General features: G+C 40.1%; 1 protein-coding gene across 4 annotated transcripts in view; it reads left to right on the plus strand.

Moving 5' to 3' along the window:
* dagla (diacylglycerol lipase, alpha) overlaps positions 1–18758 on the plus strand; it is a 38282-nt gene that overhangs the window by 15998 nt on the left and 3526 nt on the right. For 2 of the 4 annotated variants that reach the window (XM_034581625.1, XM_034581626.1), the window contains exons 2-20: positions 752–853; positions 976–1187; positions 2743–2844; positions 2944–3082; positions 3227–3314; positions 4107–4265; positions 4347–4424; positions 7002–7126; positions 7432–7582; positions 9113–9196; positions 9364–9441; positions 9631–9711; positions 9918–10060; positions 12284–12352; positions 12444–12516; positions 12945–13156; positions 13740–13866; positions 17914–18080; positions 18342–18359. In XM_034581625.1, the coding sequence (XP_034437516.1) occupies positions 759–853; positions 976–1187; positions 2743–2844; positions 2944–3082; positions 3227–3314; positions 4107–4265; positions 4347–4424; positions 7002–7126; positions 7432–7582; positions 9113–9196; positions 9364–9441; positions 9631–9711; positions 9918–10060; positions 12284–12352; positions 12444–12516; positions 12945–13156; positions 13740–13866; positions 17914–18080; positions 18342–18359 (2201 nt within the window). In that variant the 5' untranslated portion in view covers positions 752–758. The remainder of the gene's footprint in view (positions 1–751; positions 854–975; positions 1188–2742; positions 2845–2943; positions 3083–3226; positions 3315–4106; positions 4266–4346; positions 4425–7001; positions 7127–7431; positions 7583–9112; positions 9197–9363; positions 9442–9630; positions 9712–9917; positions 10061–12283; positions 12353–12443; positions 12517–12944; positions 13157–13739; positions 13867–17913; positions 18081–18341; positions 18360–18758) is intronic. The other 2 variants (XM_034581628.1, XM_034581627.1) reach the window with 2 other exon arrangements.

The following is an 18758-nucleotide window of genomic DNA, read 5'->3' on the forward strand; positions in this document are numbered from 1 at the left end:
TATTTATATTTATGTTTAATGGTGTTGGCAAGATAGACTGCATACTTTTGTGACAGAACCTAAAAAGACGTCCTTCAGCTTCCAGCCAAATTTGCCGGAGCAGGGCACCATAAAGGCTGTATCAGCCTGTATCAACACCATAAGGCCTACATCAGCCTCTCTGTGGCTCCTTCTCTCGCTGCTGTTTCCTTCCTACCAGGCTTTTTGCAGTTCATTTGTCTCGCCCAGAGGCAACTTGAGTAAACACTCAACGAGAGAAAGAATGGACATAGTGACGTAAAAAAAAAAAAGCTCTTTCCCCGGCACTGTACCATCATATATCAAAGCTGGTTCTCTTTCTTTTCTTCATTAAGTGGTGCTTTGTAGCTCTGCATCCATTCACCCACTTATTCTCATCCCTCCTATTTCTTTCACCCTTTCCTCTGTTTGAATCTATTTCTGTTCCAATCCCTGCAGCCCTCTCAGTTTTAGCATGTATAGAATCATATACATAGTTTAAGAAACAGAAATTGAAATGCTAATCTACATCTGATGCGTTGCTTGGTCCAGAGACATCTGTGCAGTATGATGCACTGCAATTCGTTTTCTTTCTGTCTTTTGCCGTTTTGAAGCTCTGTCATGTACAAATGTGATCCATAGCATATAAGACATTGGGTTGAATAAATAAATGAGTTTCAGACAACGAGAAGCAAAGTCGCAAAGAATGTAATTTGTTCCTGACAGTTTTTCTCTGCCTTTCGTTTTTCCACAGGGCAGTGATGCCTGGCATGGTGATGTTTCGGCGGCGCTGGTCAGTTGGCAGTGATGACCTAGTGCTGCCCGCCCTCTTCCTTTTTTTATTGCACTGCGTCTGGTGAGTCAGTTTTTCTTTCACGGCATCATTTTTTTTTTTCTTTCATATTTATATTTTAGAATTATCACTTTATCTCTGAAGGAACATATATTTATGTTTATTATTTGTTTAATTTTTCTCAGGTTGGTGGTTCTCTCCGTGGTTCTGTTCGGCCTCCCTTATGGATCAGACCAGTCCTGTTCTGTTACGCTGGTGGACCATGGCCGAGGGTACCTGGGAATACTGGTCAGCTGCCTTATCTGTGAGAGCGCCATCATGTGGCTGAGCATGAGAGGCAGCATTTTGTACACACAGCCCAGGGAAGCTGTGCAGTACGTCATCTATATACGATTAGGTAAGACATGCAGGCACGCACTTTTTCACACCTCCTTGCCAGTGAAGGTAGTAGATGGAGGCACTATAGTTTTGGGTTGTCCGTCCACCTGTCTGTCCGACTTTCATGACCAAGGTATCTTGTGAGGGAATTTGAATCTTTATGTTCTCTTGGACTCAAGGATGAACTGATAAGAATTAGATGGTCAAACGTCATCGTGACCCCACAGTAGGGCGATAAAACAATAAAGATAATTATTGCGATATAACTTTTCCTTGATAGCAATAAAAGACATGGTCGATATAACATCGATAGAACTCATTCCATCCATATTTTGACACACAGCACGAACAGCCAATGATAATGAGAATAGCGCCGCGCTGAACCAATCATGTGGCTGGAATAGAGTCACGGCCACATCAGGTTAGGTTGACGCACACAGCACAGAGTGTAGGAGGAGCAGCAGCACACATGCTAATGTTTGGGCTCCTGCATAGACGTGGATGACTCTGCATCGATGCAGTGACATAATTCATTCATGTTTTCCGTTACGTTCATTGTTTTAGAGGTTTTCCACTGCTGAATAATTATACCATTGCTGCTTAAGGACAGATGCAAATTAAAGGTCCGGTCGTCCTGTGTCTGCTTCCTCCTCACTCCCCCTTTGACCTGCGCTCACTTTACACTTTACCAATAAACACCATCACTGATCAGAAGTTATTAGAACACGTACAGTACTGACGTTTACTTTGTGTTTGTTTGATTCAGTCTAGAGTTTATGAGACACATTTTTAAACCTGTTACACAACAAGAGATGTAACGTGACGTGCACAGACAGGACATCAGGGTTAAAGTGACTCGGAGCGATCCGGAGTCATGATCCGACATCCTCTATAAATAACTAAATACATGTGATTATCAGTTCGTGTGTGAAGAGCAACAGAGACGAGCAGATACACACACACACACACACACACAAACACACACACTCCTGCAGACAGAAGAGAAGTTCTTCCCGCAGTTTATGACGCAACAATAACTCCATTGTTGCAGAATAAGCAACACCCCGTTTATCATGGAACATAAATATGAATTCAGCAGGTTTTTATAAAGATCACTTCTGTGTGAGTGATTAGAAAAGAGCAGAGGAGCAGAGTGACTTGCTGACCTGCGCAGAGTTATGCATCTCAGTGCAGTGGCGCTGATTTATATTGTGATATATATCGACTGATATAAAATACATTCTCGCGATATGATTTTTTTCCATATCGCCCAGCCCTACCCCACATCCCACATTTTTGGCAATAACTAAATAATTATATGTGCTTATTATGACAAAATACACATTTTATTAAATTCCTTCAAAATCTATGCTACGTATATATTATGAGTCTGGACAAAGATGTAAACTGCAAAAGGGAGAATTGCATCTTAATGCTCGTTAGGTGTGAGGAAGATGTTTGTGAAGATGAGTTGTTTCAATATAAGGCATGAACACAGATTACATTGATGGGGCACATCGTGATCATTATGCTGCTCACTCCCTCTTCCTATTTCTCTCTCTTTCTCTCTGCAGCTATTCTGTTGGTCGAGCTAGTATATGCTGTAGTGGGAATTGCCTGGCTGGTCCAATATTACCAACCATGCTCTGATGTCACAGCCAAAAACCTGGCGTTGGGTAAGTGAAAGAAGTTAAAAAGAGGGATGGAAATAGACATAGACAATTAAAAGTGTTTTTTTTCATGTTATTTGAACAATGTTTTAATATTCTCTGCAGGAATCGTTGCATGCAACTGGCTTGTGATATTCAGCGTTTGCATTACCCTCATGTGCACCTTTGATCCTACGGGTCGGACGTTTGTCAAACTGAAAGCAACAAGACGGCGTCAGCGCAACCTCACAACATACACGCTCAGGTATTAACAGGTCCTTAGATTCTCTCAGATTTTTGTCTTTGTCTCAAACCTCAACCAAAACACAACATCCATTCATGAACATACCATTTTTTCCCCAGACAAATTCAGTCTTGACAATATTTGTTGACTTTTCCTCTCTATTAGACACAGGCTAGAGGAAGGCCAAGCCAGCAGTTGGAGCAGGAGACTCAAGTTCTTCATGTGCTGCACAAGAGCCCAGGATACACAATCAGTGAGTGACAACACACATTTACCCGTGTTCTCTCTGTGTCTAGAGGCAAACAGACAGGAATGTAACCAGGAATATATCATTAAAATGAGCTCTGGCAGGATTAATCAAGTCTGTGACACAACGGAGTTCATTTCTCAGCTGCTTACGAGTGACATTTAAATATTTCATGTAAAATATGAATAGTAAATTATTTCATTACAGGTTAAATCAATTTTACAAGCTGGCTTCAAAAATGTTATGCACAATTGCAGTCACACAAAGATTTGTAACCACCATTCACTAGAATAGATTTTCTAATGGAAGCTATGAAAATAATCAGAAAGATTCATCTGCTTTATCAGCTTTAGCTAATATTTCATTGTAGTTTCTGAGTAAATTAATACTAATACTTGAGCAGGACATATTGTCCTCAGTAAATTGGTAAAACTCCGAAGGACATACAAACCCACTGTACTGTAACATCCAGGCAGTTGTGATTCGTTGATCATTGCAGCCATGCAGGGCAGCACGGTGGTAGAGTGGTTTGCACTGTTGCCCTACAGCAAGAAGGTTCACGGTTCGGCATGGCTGGCGTCTTTCTGTGTGGAGTTTGCATGTTCTCCCCATGTCTGTGTGGGTTTTATTATTATATACTCACACAAAATAGTAATCGATATAAGGAGAAGTATATATTTGTAGATTTGTTATCAAACAGAGCACAACAGAGTATTAGGTAAACCTCCTGTGGTTGAGTCCTTTAATTATTAATCTGCTTTTCCAACACGTGCTGATTTCTGCTGCTTTCCTGTCCAGGATGCTTATTCAGAAGTGGCAAGCCTTTTCGCAGAGTTCTTCAGAGACCTGGACATTGTGCCTAGTGACATTATTGCCGGTCTGGTACTTCTCCGTCAGAGACAAAGGTCTAAGAGATCTTCTATCCTGGACCAGGTATCACTGTCTGTAACACAGATGGTAATGTCTTTATTTATGTATTTGTTTATGCATGTCCTGTTATGAAAAAATAATTCATTTTTTCTGCTTTCTGTTCCTAAGGCCAACAATGACATTTTAGCCTTCTTATCTGGAATGCCTGTAACTCGTAATACAAGATACCTGGACCTTAAGAACTCGGTGAGTTTCTTCTGTGTGATGATCTGACAGAGCCATGGTTGACGTTAGTTTATATCACATGTGAAACCAGTGAAAACTTAAAATCAATGCATTTGAACTAATTGTTAAAGCAAACTAAATAATTTCAATTAATCAATCAATAACATTTTATTTGTATAGCCCATATTCACAAATCACAATTTGTCTCATAGGGCTTAACAAGGTGCAACATCGTCTGCCCTTAACCCTCAACAAGAGTAATGACAAACTACCAAAAATAACCTATTAACAGGTGAAAAAACTTAGAAAACTCAGCGAGAGCCACATGTGAGGGATCCCTCTCCCAGGACGGACAGAAGTGCAATAGATGCCACATGTAATGAAGAACATCAGCAAAATCAGAGTATTTACAACATCGATTAGAGTAAACAGTTTGTAACATAATGGAAACTGAATTAATTGAGGAGTTATTGTCAGCAATGGTAGAATATGTGAGTAGGCATATTGTATATCAAGCAGTCTTGTTTAAAATAATAGTCCATGATCAGCTGCCACCACGATCAGGATCCACCACCACAATCAGATGCCACCATAATCCACAATCCATCTTCATGATCCACTGACACTATCGGGATCCACCATCATCATCCACCATCACTTGCCACCTCGATCATGGTCCACCACCACTATCCACAATCAGCTGCGAATACGATCAGGATCAGCCAACACGTTCCACCAATATGATCACGATCTCTGATTCATGATCCACCATCATAATCCACGATGTGGCCGCAGCTGCAGTCCTGGATCTGCAAACGATAAAGCACAAGGACTCTGGGGAATAAGTCAAGTCAGTAACATGTATTGATGAGACATTAATGTGATAAAGAGGGAGAAGAGGAAAGGGAAGCTCCATGTGTCCCCCGACATTCTAGACCTAAAGCAGCGTAACTAGGAGCAGGTCAAAGACAAACCTGACCCAGCTCTAACTATACTATATATTTATCAAAAAGGAAGGTTTTAAGCCTACTCCTAAAAGTAGAGAGGGTGCCTGCCTCCTGAACTTTAACTGGGAGATGATTCCACAGGAGAGGAGCTTGATAGCTGAAAGCTCTGACTCCTACTCTTCTTTTAGAGAACAAGGGACAACAAGTAAGCCTGAATTCTGGGAGCGCAGTGCTCTAGTGGGGTGATATGGTGCGATGAGCTTTTTAAGGTATGATGGTGCCATATTATTAAGGGCCTTGTAGGTGAGAAGGAGAATTTTAAATTATATTCTAAATTTAACCGTAAGCCAGTGTAGTGAAGCTAATACAGGAGAAATGTGATCTATTTTCCTGGTTCTTGTCAGGACACGTGCTGCAGCATTTTGGACAAGCTGCAGAGTGTTTAACGACTTACTGCTGGAGCCTGATTATGAGGAATTCCAATTATCAAGTCTGGATGTAACAGAGGCCCGGGCTACTTTTTCTGAATCTATTTGAGACAGGAAATGTCAGATTTTTTTTTTTTAAAGTTGTTACGTAAGTGAAAGAATGCAGTCCTAGAAATTAGTTTTAAGGGAGAATTAAAAGATACAAATCGTAATCAAAGATAACTCCCAAATTCCTGACTGTTTCACTGGAAACAAGGGCAATGTCATCTAGTGCAGCTATATAATTAGATAATGTATCTCTGAGGTGTTTAGGGGCCTAGTATTAGAACCTCTGTTTTTATTAATAAGAGAAAATTGACAGTCATCCAGTTTTTATGTCATTGAAACATGCTTGAAGTTTAGTTAATTGATTACACTGTTCTGGTTTTATTGATGATTTAACTGGGTGTCATCCACAAAGCAGTGGACATTTACAGAGTGTGTCCTGATAATGTTTCCTAGTGGAAGCATGTATAATAAGAATAGAATTGGGCCGAGCATAGAACCCTGAGGGACACCGTGGTTAACTTTGGTGCGCACAGATGACTCATCATTAATTTGCACAAACTGGATAGGTTAGGGCGGTTCCTTTAATGCCAATTTACTGTTCTAGTCTATGTTATAATATGTGATGATCAATAGTGTTGAACGCTGCACTAAGATCTAACAGGACGTGGAGAGACACAAACTCTTGATCTGAAGCTATTAGAAGGTCATTAGTGACTTTTGCAGAGGCTGTCTCCGTGCTAGGATGAGCTCTAAACCCTGACTGAAAAGACATGAAAAAGATAAATGTCATGAGAACCTTCAAGTCTCATCAATGGTTGCAAATTATACACAGAGGGCTCAGTTGTACTGTAGCTAACAACAATTTCATAAGGCCATTATTTTTTTCCATGAATTTTACAAATTACAACATGAAAAAGGAAAATATGATTAAGTACGGAAAAACCATGAAGTTCACAAAGGGTCCTTACTTATTTATTCCATACAAAGGAGTTTTGTGCATATCTCACACATTGCATACAAAATAATGATATCAGATCCAACAATTAGTCTAATGAGAGGTGTTTCCTGCAGTGGTGTAGAGTTTATGTCATTGCTATTGGTTTGTGATAGCATGCTTTTATGTATTCAGCTGAAATAATCTGTGCAACCTTGTATGTGTATTTGTCCTTTCCCAGGCCGAGATGAACATGTACAAGGATGTGTGTTATTACATGCTCTTTGCCCTGGCTGCATATGGCTGGCCCATGTACCTTATGAGGAAGCCTGCCTGTGGGCTGTGCCGCCTCGCCAGCTCCTGCCCGTAAGCACTCAAACACACACCCGCACACTTTTGATCTATTTGGCTTTTGTGTCTCTTGAGCCTCTCCAGTGCGGATCAAATTTCACATGCGTCAACACTTGCCAAGTGATAATCCACTGAGACAGTAGCACTCTAGTTGGACCCACTCACTGACACAACAATGTTGAATTAATTACACGCTCCCAGCGAGATTGCCTGCACTGGGATATTCAATCTTACCTGTTCACTGTATATATGTCTCTTGTGTGTGTTCCACCTACAGTTCCACACATAAATCTGACATTTATTTTCCTGTCTCATTCCAGATGCACATCAGTGTCAGGCTCTCGATTGTCTCAGTCTGTGACAGTGGAAGAGGACAATTGTTGCGGCTGTAATGTCTTGGCCATACGCAGACACTTCCTGGATCGGGACCTCAAGCAGGTTCACGTTGTCTACACTTCCTGCCACGATGCTGTGAGTAATCCGACAACAAGCTAACGTGCATTCAGAGATGTCTGGGCTTTATTTCCAAAATAAACCAATGGATAGGTATTGCATTCCAGTTTAACAGCATCAGGCATAGGTAAATTTCTGTATTTGCATAACACAGTGTCCTAGAGCCCTGGATACAACGTTATGCTTGCAAATTAGACAGTACTTTTGACACGTCATTTTAAGACAGCGACAGTGGCAGTGCAGCACATCTACAAACTAAGATCCAGTCTGATCATTTAGTGGCTTTATTTGTAGTTTTGGGCGTCATTCGTATCGGTTTTGATAACACTATACTCACCAGTTTTGTTCCTGAGATATGGAGAGCTGAGTGAGAGCTGTGTCCACATCCTTGGCAAAAAGTCAAGTGTGTTCTCTGTAGGTGTTGGACTCTGCCAAGGCTGTGCTTTGTCAGACTGTTTGTGATCGCCATTAACAGACATCTTAAGCTGGAGGGGAGGCGGAAGGGACAGCGATCACTTTGGAGACCGCAGGATTTTATTTCTGCTCTTTAAATATGAAGCAGGGCGGCTGGTTTTGGGTACATAGTTCAGTCATGTGAATGCATTACAAAACTGTCAGAGAGAGATGGGGACAAATATATTTGTGTCATTGCATGATTGTAGTTTAATTTTGAAGAGGAAGGTTATGTTGAGGACCAGTTTTAAACCTATGTGACTTTGCTGTTGTCTTGTCCACTTTTGTTTCAGAGAGCATTTCCATAGTGTTTCGAAGTGCTATTACTGTTTTCACAAAGATTGACATTGTTCAGTGCTACGATAAAGATGGAGTAAAACACCCAGTTGTAATAATAAGTAGATGGCTTTTGTTACTTATTGATGGAGTACAATTAATATATGATGCCAACTTAGAGTCCGTTTTTAATTCTCTCACGTCCGGTCTTCCAAAATCCATCCTCACTTTCTTAGCTTCCTTAGACCACACGACTCTTTAATTTACTGGGTAGAGTTTCCACAGTTTCTCTTTTAATTCCACCATTCGCTATTTCTGCTACCTGGGTCAAGCTACTAGGAGCGACCAGGGAAAACGAAAGTGATATCCTCCTCCTCTTCTATGTGATAACTTAAGCCCTCATTTCTCAGGAGATGTCGTACCTGGTGGCAGATAGAATTGCATTTTCTTCATAATAATAAGTTAAAGACAAACAACTTTTCTATCTCCATTGAATTTAATAATTCTATCTTATGTCAAATTTCAGCAGTCACAATTGCACTTGAGCCACACAGTGGATGATCTGTAAAACAGAGCACCTCTTATTTAGGTCAGCCAACACTGAGTTTCCATCTATAAATCCCTCTCATAAAGTGACTTACGTATTTGAGTGCACTGTGCCAAGCTGAGACATGTATGATGACAAAGACTCTAGAAGTGCTTACCTTGCTGGGCTGCAAATGAAACCATCTAGTACTTGTCCACTCTTCGTCTTCCCCACGTTCACACATCTTCCTCACTTTATAACCGTTAACTGTCAGCTCTGCATCTTCCACGCAGGTTTATGAGACTCCATTCTTTGTGGCTGTGGATCACGGGAAAAAGAAGGTTGTCATCAGTATCAGGGGGACACTATCGCCAAAGGTGAGTTTCAGCTTTTTATGGTCACATTTTTTCAACCCTCTCTAAACGTTAAATAACCCTGAGGGGAAATCTCTTTCTTAATTTCCCCTTTTTCACTTCATCCGCTTGGGTTCTCTGCTTCAAGCTATCTTTTTCTACTTTGTTTAAATTTGTGTTGTGTGCTCCAGGACGCCTTGACTGATCTGACGGGGGACTCTGAACGTTTACCTGTAGAGGAACAGCATGGAACTTGGCTCGGCCACAAGGTGAGACATTGTCTCCTGACATTTTCCTCTTTAAGTTTCTTTGTATCCTAAACTCTAAAGGTCATTTCAGATGTTAATAGTAGAATAATTGTTGAATAAGAAATTAATAATGCAGATTTCCTGTCCATGCTTCTTTCCCTCTCACCTTCCTCCCTTCCACTGAATCTCTTTCTTTCCTTTCTCTCTCAGGGGATGGTTTACTCAGCAGAATACATTAAGAAGAAACTGGAACAGGAAATGATCTTGTCACAAGCCTTTGGAAGAGACCTGGTACATGACTCATTGTGCTGAATAAAGAATGACAGGGTTGATGATGAACACTTTCTATCATTTGTACTGGGAATTTTTTATTGACACCACTGTAGTTCAGTGATCCATACACACACTAACCCTAACCCCACCGCATATAAAGAATTCTACAGAAAGCAAGAGTCTGTGTAAACTGTGAGTATAATGACTCTGACTGTCCCTCACAGAACAAGGGCACCATGCACTATGGGCTGGTGATAGTCGGGCATTCTCTTGGTGCAGGCACTGCTGCTATCCTCTCCTTCCTGCTGAGACCTGAGTACCCCACACTTCACTGTTACTCTTACTCCCCACCCGGTGGCCTTCTTAGGTGAGTCAGTCTTTGTGTGTGTGTGTGTGTGTGTGTGTGTGTGTGTGTGCGTGTGCGTGTGTTTGTGCAATATGCAAATGACTATCAAAGAAAAGATCAGTCATCCTGTTTGAGTACGTTGTGCATGATGTTTTTAAAAGCCTGTCACACATGAATCCCATGTTTGTTTATATATATATCCAGCACACGTTTAACTCAAATGTTATCATTTCTTACAAGACTACTTTTACAGGTGATTCCCTGGTCTCAAGGTTTTTACTGGAGACCTGGCTGTGTTGCTCAGTAAACATCAGATCTAAACCTCAGAGTGTTACCAATTATAATACCATAGTATTTGACTGGTTGTGCTTTACTACTTCAGAAATGCATGGCCATTATAAATATCTTATAACAAAGCCAAGCAGTGAGGTTTTTTACCCATTCCATCAATCTGAAAGGAGAATCGTATATCCTTAGATGTCACACAGAGTTAGTTTTCTAAAGTTCTTTTGTGTTAAATATAAAGTAAAGGGATGTAAATTATGCATTACCCCGAAAAGACATTTGGACCCATAAGCTGTGTTTTGCACTTTCATTTGTCTTTTCCTCTCAATAGATTAGTTCATTTATGGTCCAGTGGTTGAGTTCATTAACATTTTGTCTGACTTCACTGGATTGATATCCAATACTCTACAGTACAGCTGTCTGCAGTGTTAACTGTGTTTGCTATTCAAGTCATGCTGAGAGTCTGTACCAACTGCTGCAGTGCACTTTTGCGGTTTCATTGAAATCAAGACAAGGTAATTTTTCAGACATTTGTTAGAAGATAAACAGGTGACAGAGAAAATGAGTGCAGAAGCATAATATATTTAGATGCCTCATGCTTCTATACAGGACACAAGGGATTGGAATATTAAACAGCACTCACTCTCCACCACTATCGTAAAACACTAAATGAATGTGTTTTAAAAGAATGGTTTTTCATTAATGCAGTAGATTGTAAAATCTATGGCAAGGAGCCCCGAAGCCAATCTCCTAACCCTTTTTCAAACTTTTAAGTTATCAGCAATCTTCTTCTTTGTAGAGTACATAAGTGAAGAAGTTTAATCTTTGTACAAATACTGTTGTCAAGTTTATCCCAAAGGTGTGTAATGTCTCTGATCGTTATCAGATGATTCATAAGTAGCATCCTTTCACCTGAATGTACTAGTAGCACTAAGCTGAAAAGAACCCTCCTTAGAGGCAAACACTAGCTACAATAGATGCACATTGTATGCTGTGATTTGAAGGTATGCTCTGGCGTCAAATGTGTATTAATTGCTCCACTGAAGGCCATATGAATTTCCCTAATTAGTCTTTGCATTCCTCCACTGAGCTGTTCAGTTATGCTAACATTGCTCAATGGGATCTTTGCATCTTGTTTACAGTTCTTTACTTGTGCACAGACACAACTTTGGCCTTGTTCAGACATGGTATTAACATTCAGACTGGCAGATCTGATCATATGTGGACGGTGTTAAGTTTATCTTGCATAAAAATGGATCATGAATGTGTCTCTTGTGACTCCTTGTGATCGGATCTCATTTCCCCGCTCTATATTCAAATACATGTTTGTCATTAATGTTCACAAAGCCCAAATTAAGCTTTTTTTCTCCCGAGTCTCCATGAAGAAAGATTTTACCCATTTTTAAAAATACATTTGATTCATGATGAAAATAGCGAGTCAGAGGAAGTCAGCTGAGAAGTTGACTTCCTTTATTTGAATGTGGTCTGAGTACTAACCACTTGTGATCAGATAACTCAAGTCGAATGTAATACCAAGTCCTAGCAAGGATAAAAGCAAATGTGAGATGCTTTGAACCTCTCTCCGTTTTTTTTTTGTCCTTTTCAAAAAGTAGGAATAATTGAACTGGCTTTTCTCCTTTGCGTCTGTGAGATCACACTTGTTTTCATCATCCACTCACGTGATAGAAATTGAGTTTTCATTTGTTGGTGAACTTGTACATAATCTAATAAGAAGCATTGGTCCAGTTTTTTACAAGGGCATAGTTTGATATCCTTTCAAAATTCAGTGTAGTGTATAGTCTATCAGATATGATTCTTGGTTTCAGCTTATTTATGTTTTAAGCTCTTTGAATTTATAAAAATGTCTATTTGATGTCCTTTGGAAATGTGTGTTACCTTTGACTTTCACCCACTTGTAATGTTCACGTTTGATCAGTTTCTTTGTTATTATTTTCTCAGCGAAGAGGCCATGGAGTACTCCAAAGAGTTTGTAACATCTGTGGTTTTAGGAAAAGACCTGGTACCAAGGTAACGCCTCTACTTCATCCAGTATTCTGTGATAAACTTCACTTCACTGCTGCTTTGCCACAGTAAAAGTATCTGGTCTTGTCTCTCGTAGGCTTGGCCTTTCTCAGCTGGAGGGTTTCCGACGCCACCTTCTGGAAGTCTTACAGAAGAGTAACAAACCAAAGGTGAATTAAACTCTTGGTACTGTAGATAAGATGACAGTTGGAGACTTGTGGTTTTACAAAAGCATGAAAAATAAAAAGAAAGGATTGTGTTGCCATTATCAATCTGCGTTATAATGCAATAATATGAGGGAATTCCTTATCATCCAAAACAGATCTGTTCAAATCCTAAAAATAAATAGTGATAAAATTGATAACACATTTGCATTCTCAACTATCAACATAAAAAAAACAGAACATCGAGCTTCTGTTGCATCGTCCAAGTTTATAAACAACAAGCTTCCTCAACCTCTAACAACACTGCAGTTATCTTTTCTGTAGATACACATCATTTTGTTTACTCCTGGCTCTTGCCATACATTAAATATACAGATGATAACTATAGATTCAGATGTGTCATGATCTTATATACTGCATTTTCTTTGCAACAGTGGAGGATCATTGCGGGAGGCACTAAATGCATCCCGAAATCCGAGCTTCCACTGGAGGATGATGATCCTCAGTCTCAGCCTGCGGCGGCGCCCCCCAGCAGTCGCCTGTGGCTCCACCCCAGTGACCTCAGCATTGCCCTCTCAGCCTCCACACCCCTCTACCCTCCTGGCAGAGTCATCCATGTAGTGCACAATCATCCCCCAGAGACATGGTGAGAAAATAGATTGGAAAGCTGTGGGTAGTTTATAGCAATCAAATCCCAAAATGTTGTTCTGTACTTTTGCGGTTCCGATTTTTTTTCCCGCAGATTCCACAAGTGCGATTGGTTACGGGTAATTGGTGCTTGAAGCTTGTCTTTTTACAGAGCATACACTTTACATCTTTACACTGTGTTTCTCACATAATTCATTATATCTATGGCGGTAACAGGAGTGCACGTGCACACACTCAAAGGTCAGTCTCACACGTAACAGATTCCGAGGGACAGGTACACAGACTAAAGTGTGAAAGAGAAGTTCTCACATGAGATTGATGCCTTTCTTCCTGTTTTTTGGACTGTCCTTTGAGTCCTTCTATAGTTTATATATATGTATGGTATATATTCTGTTTTTCTAAAATAAGCTAATTTGTAAAATCCTGCACAAGGTATCCCACTCATTGTGAAATCTTGAATTATTCCCCTCCCCCATGTTCTGTGTTGTAACTGAGGGAGGCTGTTGCTAAGTCGACATGTGTGTTCAATTTTTTTCCCCTCGTGACTGACAGGCTGTCTCTCTCTCTTTGCTTCTCTGTAGCTGTGGCCAGGAGGAGCCGACCTACTCGGCTCTGTGGGGGGACAACAAGGCCTTCGATGAGGTCATCATATCACCAGCCATGCTTAATGAGCACATGCCCCACATGGTGATGGAGGGCCTTAACAAGGTTTGTTTTATCTGTGTGCGTGCTCATGGATTTGGTGGTGGAGTGTTTGAAGCTGCGGTGAAGTGGCTTTTTAATTCATTCCTGGTTTCCAACTCCGGGTGACTGAAATGATGGATGACGAGTGAGTGAGTGTTTTGAATGATCTTAAACTTAAAAAAAAAATGCATTCACAAATATCCTCAGCAATGGTTCATAAAGGGGGATAACGCTGTTTAAACTCTACATAGACAAACAAATTAAGTCATTTTCAATGAACTCTACTTTCCTCCATGTTGTGTTGGGATAAATACTGTACCTACAACAAATAACATTAGTTGGCTACAGTTAACCAGAGCAACGTGAAACACTGAAAATTCACCAATACCAACATGTGCAATAATCTGGGATCAAATTGCCACAGACAGATTTTTATTCTGATCAGCTTTGCATATAAACTTGAATTTGATTTAAAAACAAAAAAACATTCTTCTAAAACAAATACCTTCAGCATTCAGTGGTTATATAACAATATGCTAATATACATATTATAAAACTATCTATGTTTTTCCACAGTTGGCAGATAATGGACAGACGTGTGTCTGGTATTTAAATCTCCTCATTAAATTGTGCAGAAGAGCTTCAAACGTACAAGGGATATTCACCATCTAGTCCTATATTCTAAAAAGAAAAGTCCGATCATGAATGAACTTTCTAAAAATCAAAAAGAGTGATGTATTTCATTGTACTAAGGCAAACAAACAAACAAGTTTAAAATGTTATACAGTGTTATTCCCCTTAGTTGATGAATCACAAATTCTTTTTGTGGCATTTTGGACGATTGATGCATGTGATCCTGAACCTACAACTTAACACATTTAGTTTGTTTTCTCTACACTGCATGGGATCTGGTCACTCCTGGTTGGTTTCTCGGTCTCCTCTGGTATTTATGAGCACTATTCTTCATGAACATTAAATATGTGATTTGATAACAGGCTATTTCTGCGTTTGCATGTGACGGATCCGCTGTGGGGACTGCACTCTCTTGTGGCTGCAGAGTTGAAGTTTTTCCCCTCCCTGTGTGCCCTGTGTGCACTGTGTGTGTGTGTGTGTGTTTGTGTCTGCTGTGCCTAGTCTGTAGTGTGATACCTCTGGTGTTTCTGCAGGTACTGGAACCCTTTTGTCCCCTGTCTGAGCAGGAAAACTCAGAACCAGAGGAACTGGATGTCAATCAACCTACCTGCAGTACCACAGTGTTCATACCCTCGCAAACAGAATTAAACTCTAGTCTTCTTCCCTCTGAGTCTTCCTCTCCCAACCACAAAGACCAGTCCTGCACTACCTCCCTCATAGAGACTGAGGCCACCTCCATCTCTCACATCGCCGCTGCTCTTACCCCATATTTAAATGCAGATTCCACTGTTCCTCCTCCTCCTCTGTCAGACTCTACCTCTGCCTCACAGCCATGCTCAGTGTCTGTTCCCCCACTTTCTAGCAGTCCCTGTGACTCCCACTCGGAAGCACTTTCAACTGGAGATGATTCATCCATTCCACCACAGACCCAATCAAACCCAACCGAGTCTCACCCCTGTGTGGATGTGCCTGTTCCCTCCCCTTCTGAAATCCTATTTGAGTCTAACTCTGCTCCTCTCAAGATAACATCCCACAGCTCTCTGCAAAAAGAGGAGCTCTGTAGTTTACAAGTGCCCAACTATTCTTCTGATTCTGTTGTGTAGACTCAATGACACTCAGTATTAGACCTTACCTTCATTAGCCACGATGCATTACACAGTTATTAGTTTAAATGTCTGTTATAGGCATGATTCACTCATACTTGAAAATGTTCACTGCCACTGTTTATACTTTGTGTAAGTGGTGAGGTTAAATGAGGTGATGCCATGGTCGTAAAGTTTAACAGTCGAAACGTTTAGCTTTATGTAAAACTCAGGATTTGGTGTCAGTCTCTGGAGAAAGGCCTCAGAAGACTGACGCTAACAATTGCAAATTCATCAAAGAGGAGGTGAATGACATCCGTAAATAGTTCCAGGGATGCGTCACAGGTTAATGGTGTATTAAAAGCACAAAAAATTAAATCTCTTTAATCCAAATGGTTTAAAAATATCCTTGTCCAGCCCGGCAACCCACCTACTTCCTTTTCTCCTGTTAATGAGATTCTCTATCCAGCTTCCCTTAATTCATCCTTTCATTCTTTTCCTCTCATAGCTACAGTACATTTGGTCAAGTGTAGTTGCGCGAACTTGCTAACCCCCGTTCCTCGAGCTAACAAGTTTTCTTTGTATTCGCAAAGTTTCCATGGTAACCTCATTTCTTCCACATTAACTGCTCTTTCTTTCTGTCTTGGCATGGTTCGTCAGCAGCAGCAGCAGCTCTTCCCACTAAATTTAATTCCCCTTTTTCCTATTTCAAAGCACATATTCAGCTTTTCCTCAATTATAATCCCTTCAAGCAATTTCCAATTACTCACCATCAGCAGATGGAGTAACACGGGGGCACAAATGTGTAAATATGGAGTGCGCTGAAAGCTGCTCCATTACTCTGCAAAATTGCTGCTCACCGAGTCTGACAAATTTCAGATTTCTAATTTCCTCTAATTCTGGACTCGGCTCAGTGGAGAGCTGTTTTTAGTCGGGCTCAGAAAACTGGAAATATAGTTTTAAGTTCTCTACTGTTCATTTCATTGTGCCTTGTCATAATGTTCTCATGTGTCATATGGATCTATGGCTACAGGGGATACATTATTGAATAATGCAAAACTCCAAGTATAAGCTGCATGTATAAACTTCAATTCATGAGTCTGCAGTCTCATGGTTCATTTTGTTCTGATTAGTATTTCTGTGATAAATTGTTGATTGTTCTGTCTACAACTGTAGGCGATATGTTTGGTATTTATTTATACCAAAGACGTGCTGTAGTTAATCAACTGCAGCAACGTGTCCGCGTATCACACTCACCCATGTAACACTGTCATGTTCTCATTTGTGAGCCATAACCATCAGCATAACCCAGACATGATAAACATGTTTATTTAATGCCATATTTTTATAATGACATTGTTTACATTCAGTTCTGCCATGTTGTGTTCCATTGTCATGTCCTTTTTAATATGTTGTTTTATGTGTTTTCTTGTTCCGCTGGCTTTTATGCATCAATGTGTGTCCACTTCATTAAAGTTAACCAAATTTAACCAAATACATGTAACTGTGTGCTGATGTGATTTGCAGTTTTGTGTTTTCTCACATTTTTAACCATTAACACAACACAGTTGCTTTGCGGGTGATTTCATAATGTTTTTTCTTGAATGTTATTGAAGTTGCATATACAGCTCTGGTCGGGTTTATGTATCATACTGTAGGTCTTGCGTAGTTCTTGCTCCATTGTGGGTGTTTAATGTCAGCTGAAGTAGGTGTAAGCTCACCTTTAGATCGCACTTACATTTATGTGAACTACACTGTGCTTCTTTACACTATAATAATAGATGTAATCATAGCTGCTGTTAAATATAGAGGTTGTGGTTCTCTTGAAAAATGTAATTGAAAACAGTCATTTAACTAAGTGTGAGCTAATATTTAACTATACCTTCTCTTTCTTGCATTTATTGAACATGTAGCAGATAAATGACATGTTTCTATGGATAAAGACTTGTTTCCTAAACTATTAGTGAATTATATATTGATATTTAGATTTTTCTACACCTTCTGTTTTTTAAAGAATACTTTAATATAAGTCTCACAATATATAATTCTGAATCTTGTATGTTGCTTTTTGAGAACAAACTATAAAAATATTGAAATTAAGTTAATGGGGTTAATTGTTTAAAAAAGTTTCTTTAATGCCTTTTGTCCTTTTGGTGTAACACAATGTTAAGTTCCAAAATTTGGATGAGGAGATTTTTATCCACTTAGAATTGAGCTTTCACATCTTTCTGTATCTAACAACTATTCTATTGATGTTTATTCCCAACACCATTATACTTCCTCCAAGCTGTCTTACTCTCCTCGTACCCGTTTCTATGAAGTCATGTGTCTGTGTGTACCTTTGTGCTTACGACAGGTGCTGGAGAACTACAACAAAGGGAAAACGGCTTTGCTGTCGGCAGCCAAGATCATGGTGAGCCCCACAGAAGTGGACTTGAATCCAGAGACGATATTCATGGAGGCATCGACGAATTGTCAGCAGCCGACGCCTACAGCCCACCACCGCAGGAACAGTAGTGTTCGGTTAGTACAGCAGGAAACCCTGTGGGTGTCTTGGCGCTTAAAAGAATATATGAAACATTTTGTTTGATCCTTTGTATATTTAGTTTCCCCTTGAACTTAAAACACATTGGAGGAAACCTCTTCCTAAACTGTAGGGCTAATCATGGGGACTTGTCTAATTTTTAGCCAGCACTAAACAATACTACTGCTACTAACTGCTACTTTATTGTTTTCTCAAAACCATCGTTTTCTGTCTGTTCGTTTGGTTTAAAAAAAAACAAGACAGAAACCAATGTTACGGTAAGCAAAGCATGCTATTACTAATTTTGCATAATGTGCTCCCTTCTCTCATGCATGCATGCACGCTGTGTGACCACAGAGCAGTTGCGACGTATGGTAGTATTCAGTTCCCACCTCGCCCTCTCTGGTTTAGTCCCTGTCCAAAGTCAGTGTGAACTCCTGCTAGTGTTTGATTTACGATCTTTTTTCACCTGTAGTGGATGCTATCACAAGAGCAGATGTGCACTCGGTTAAACTCCCAGTCTCTCCCTTTCTTCCATCTATGTAATGTTAAACTGGTGTTACCTCGTCTGTAGAATCTAGATGTGGTTTCAATACTTAACCTTTCCCGTTTTTCCCTTTTTTAACCCTCTGTAAGTTGTTTTGACCCATATTTTCATGTGTCTTGTGTTTCGGATC

The sequence above is a fragment of the Hippoglossus hippoglossus genome, chromosome 3 (genome assembly GCF_009819705.1).
Source record: "Hippoglossus hippoglossus isolate fHipHip1 chromosome 3, fHipHip1.pri, whole genome shotgun sequence".
In the NCBI taxonomy this organism is placed as follows: Eukaryota; Metazoa; Chordata; class Actinopteri; order Pleuronectiformes; family Pleuronectidae; genus Hippoglossus; species Hippoglossus hippoglossus.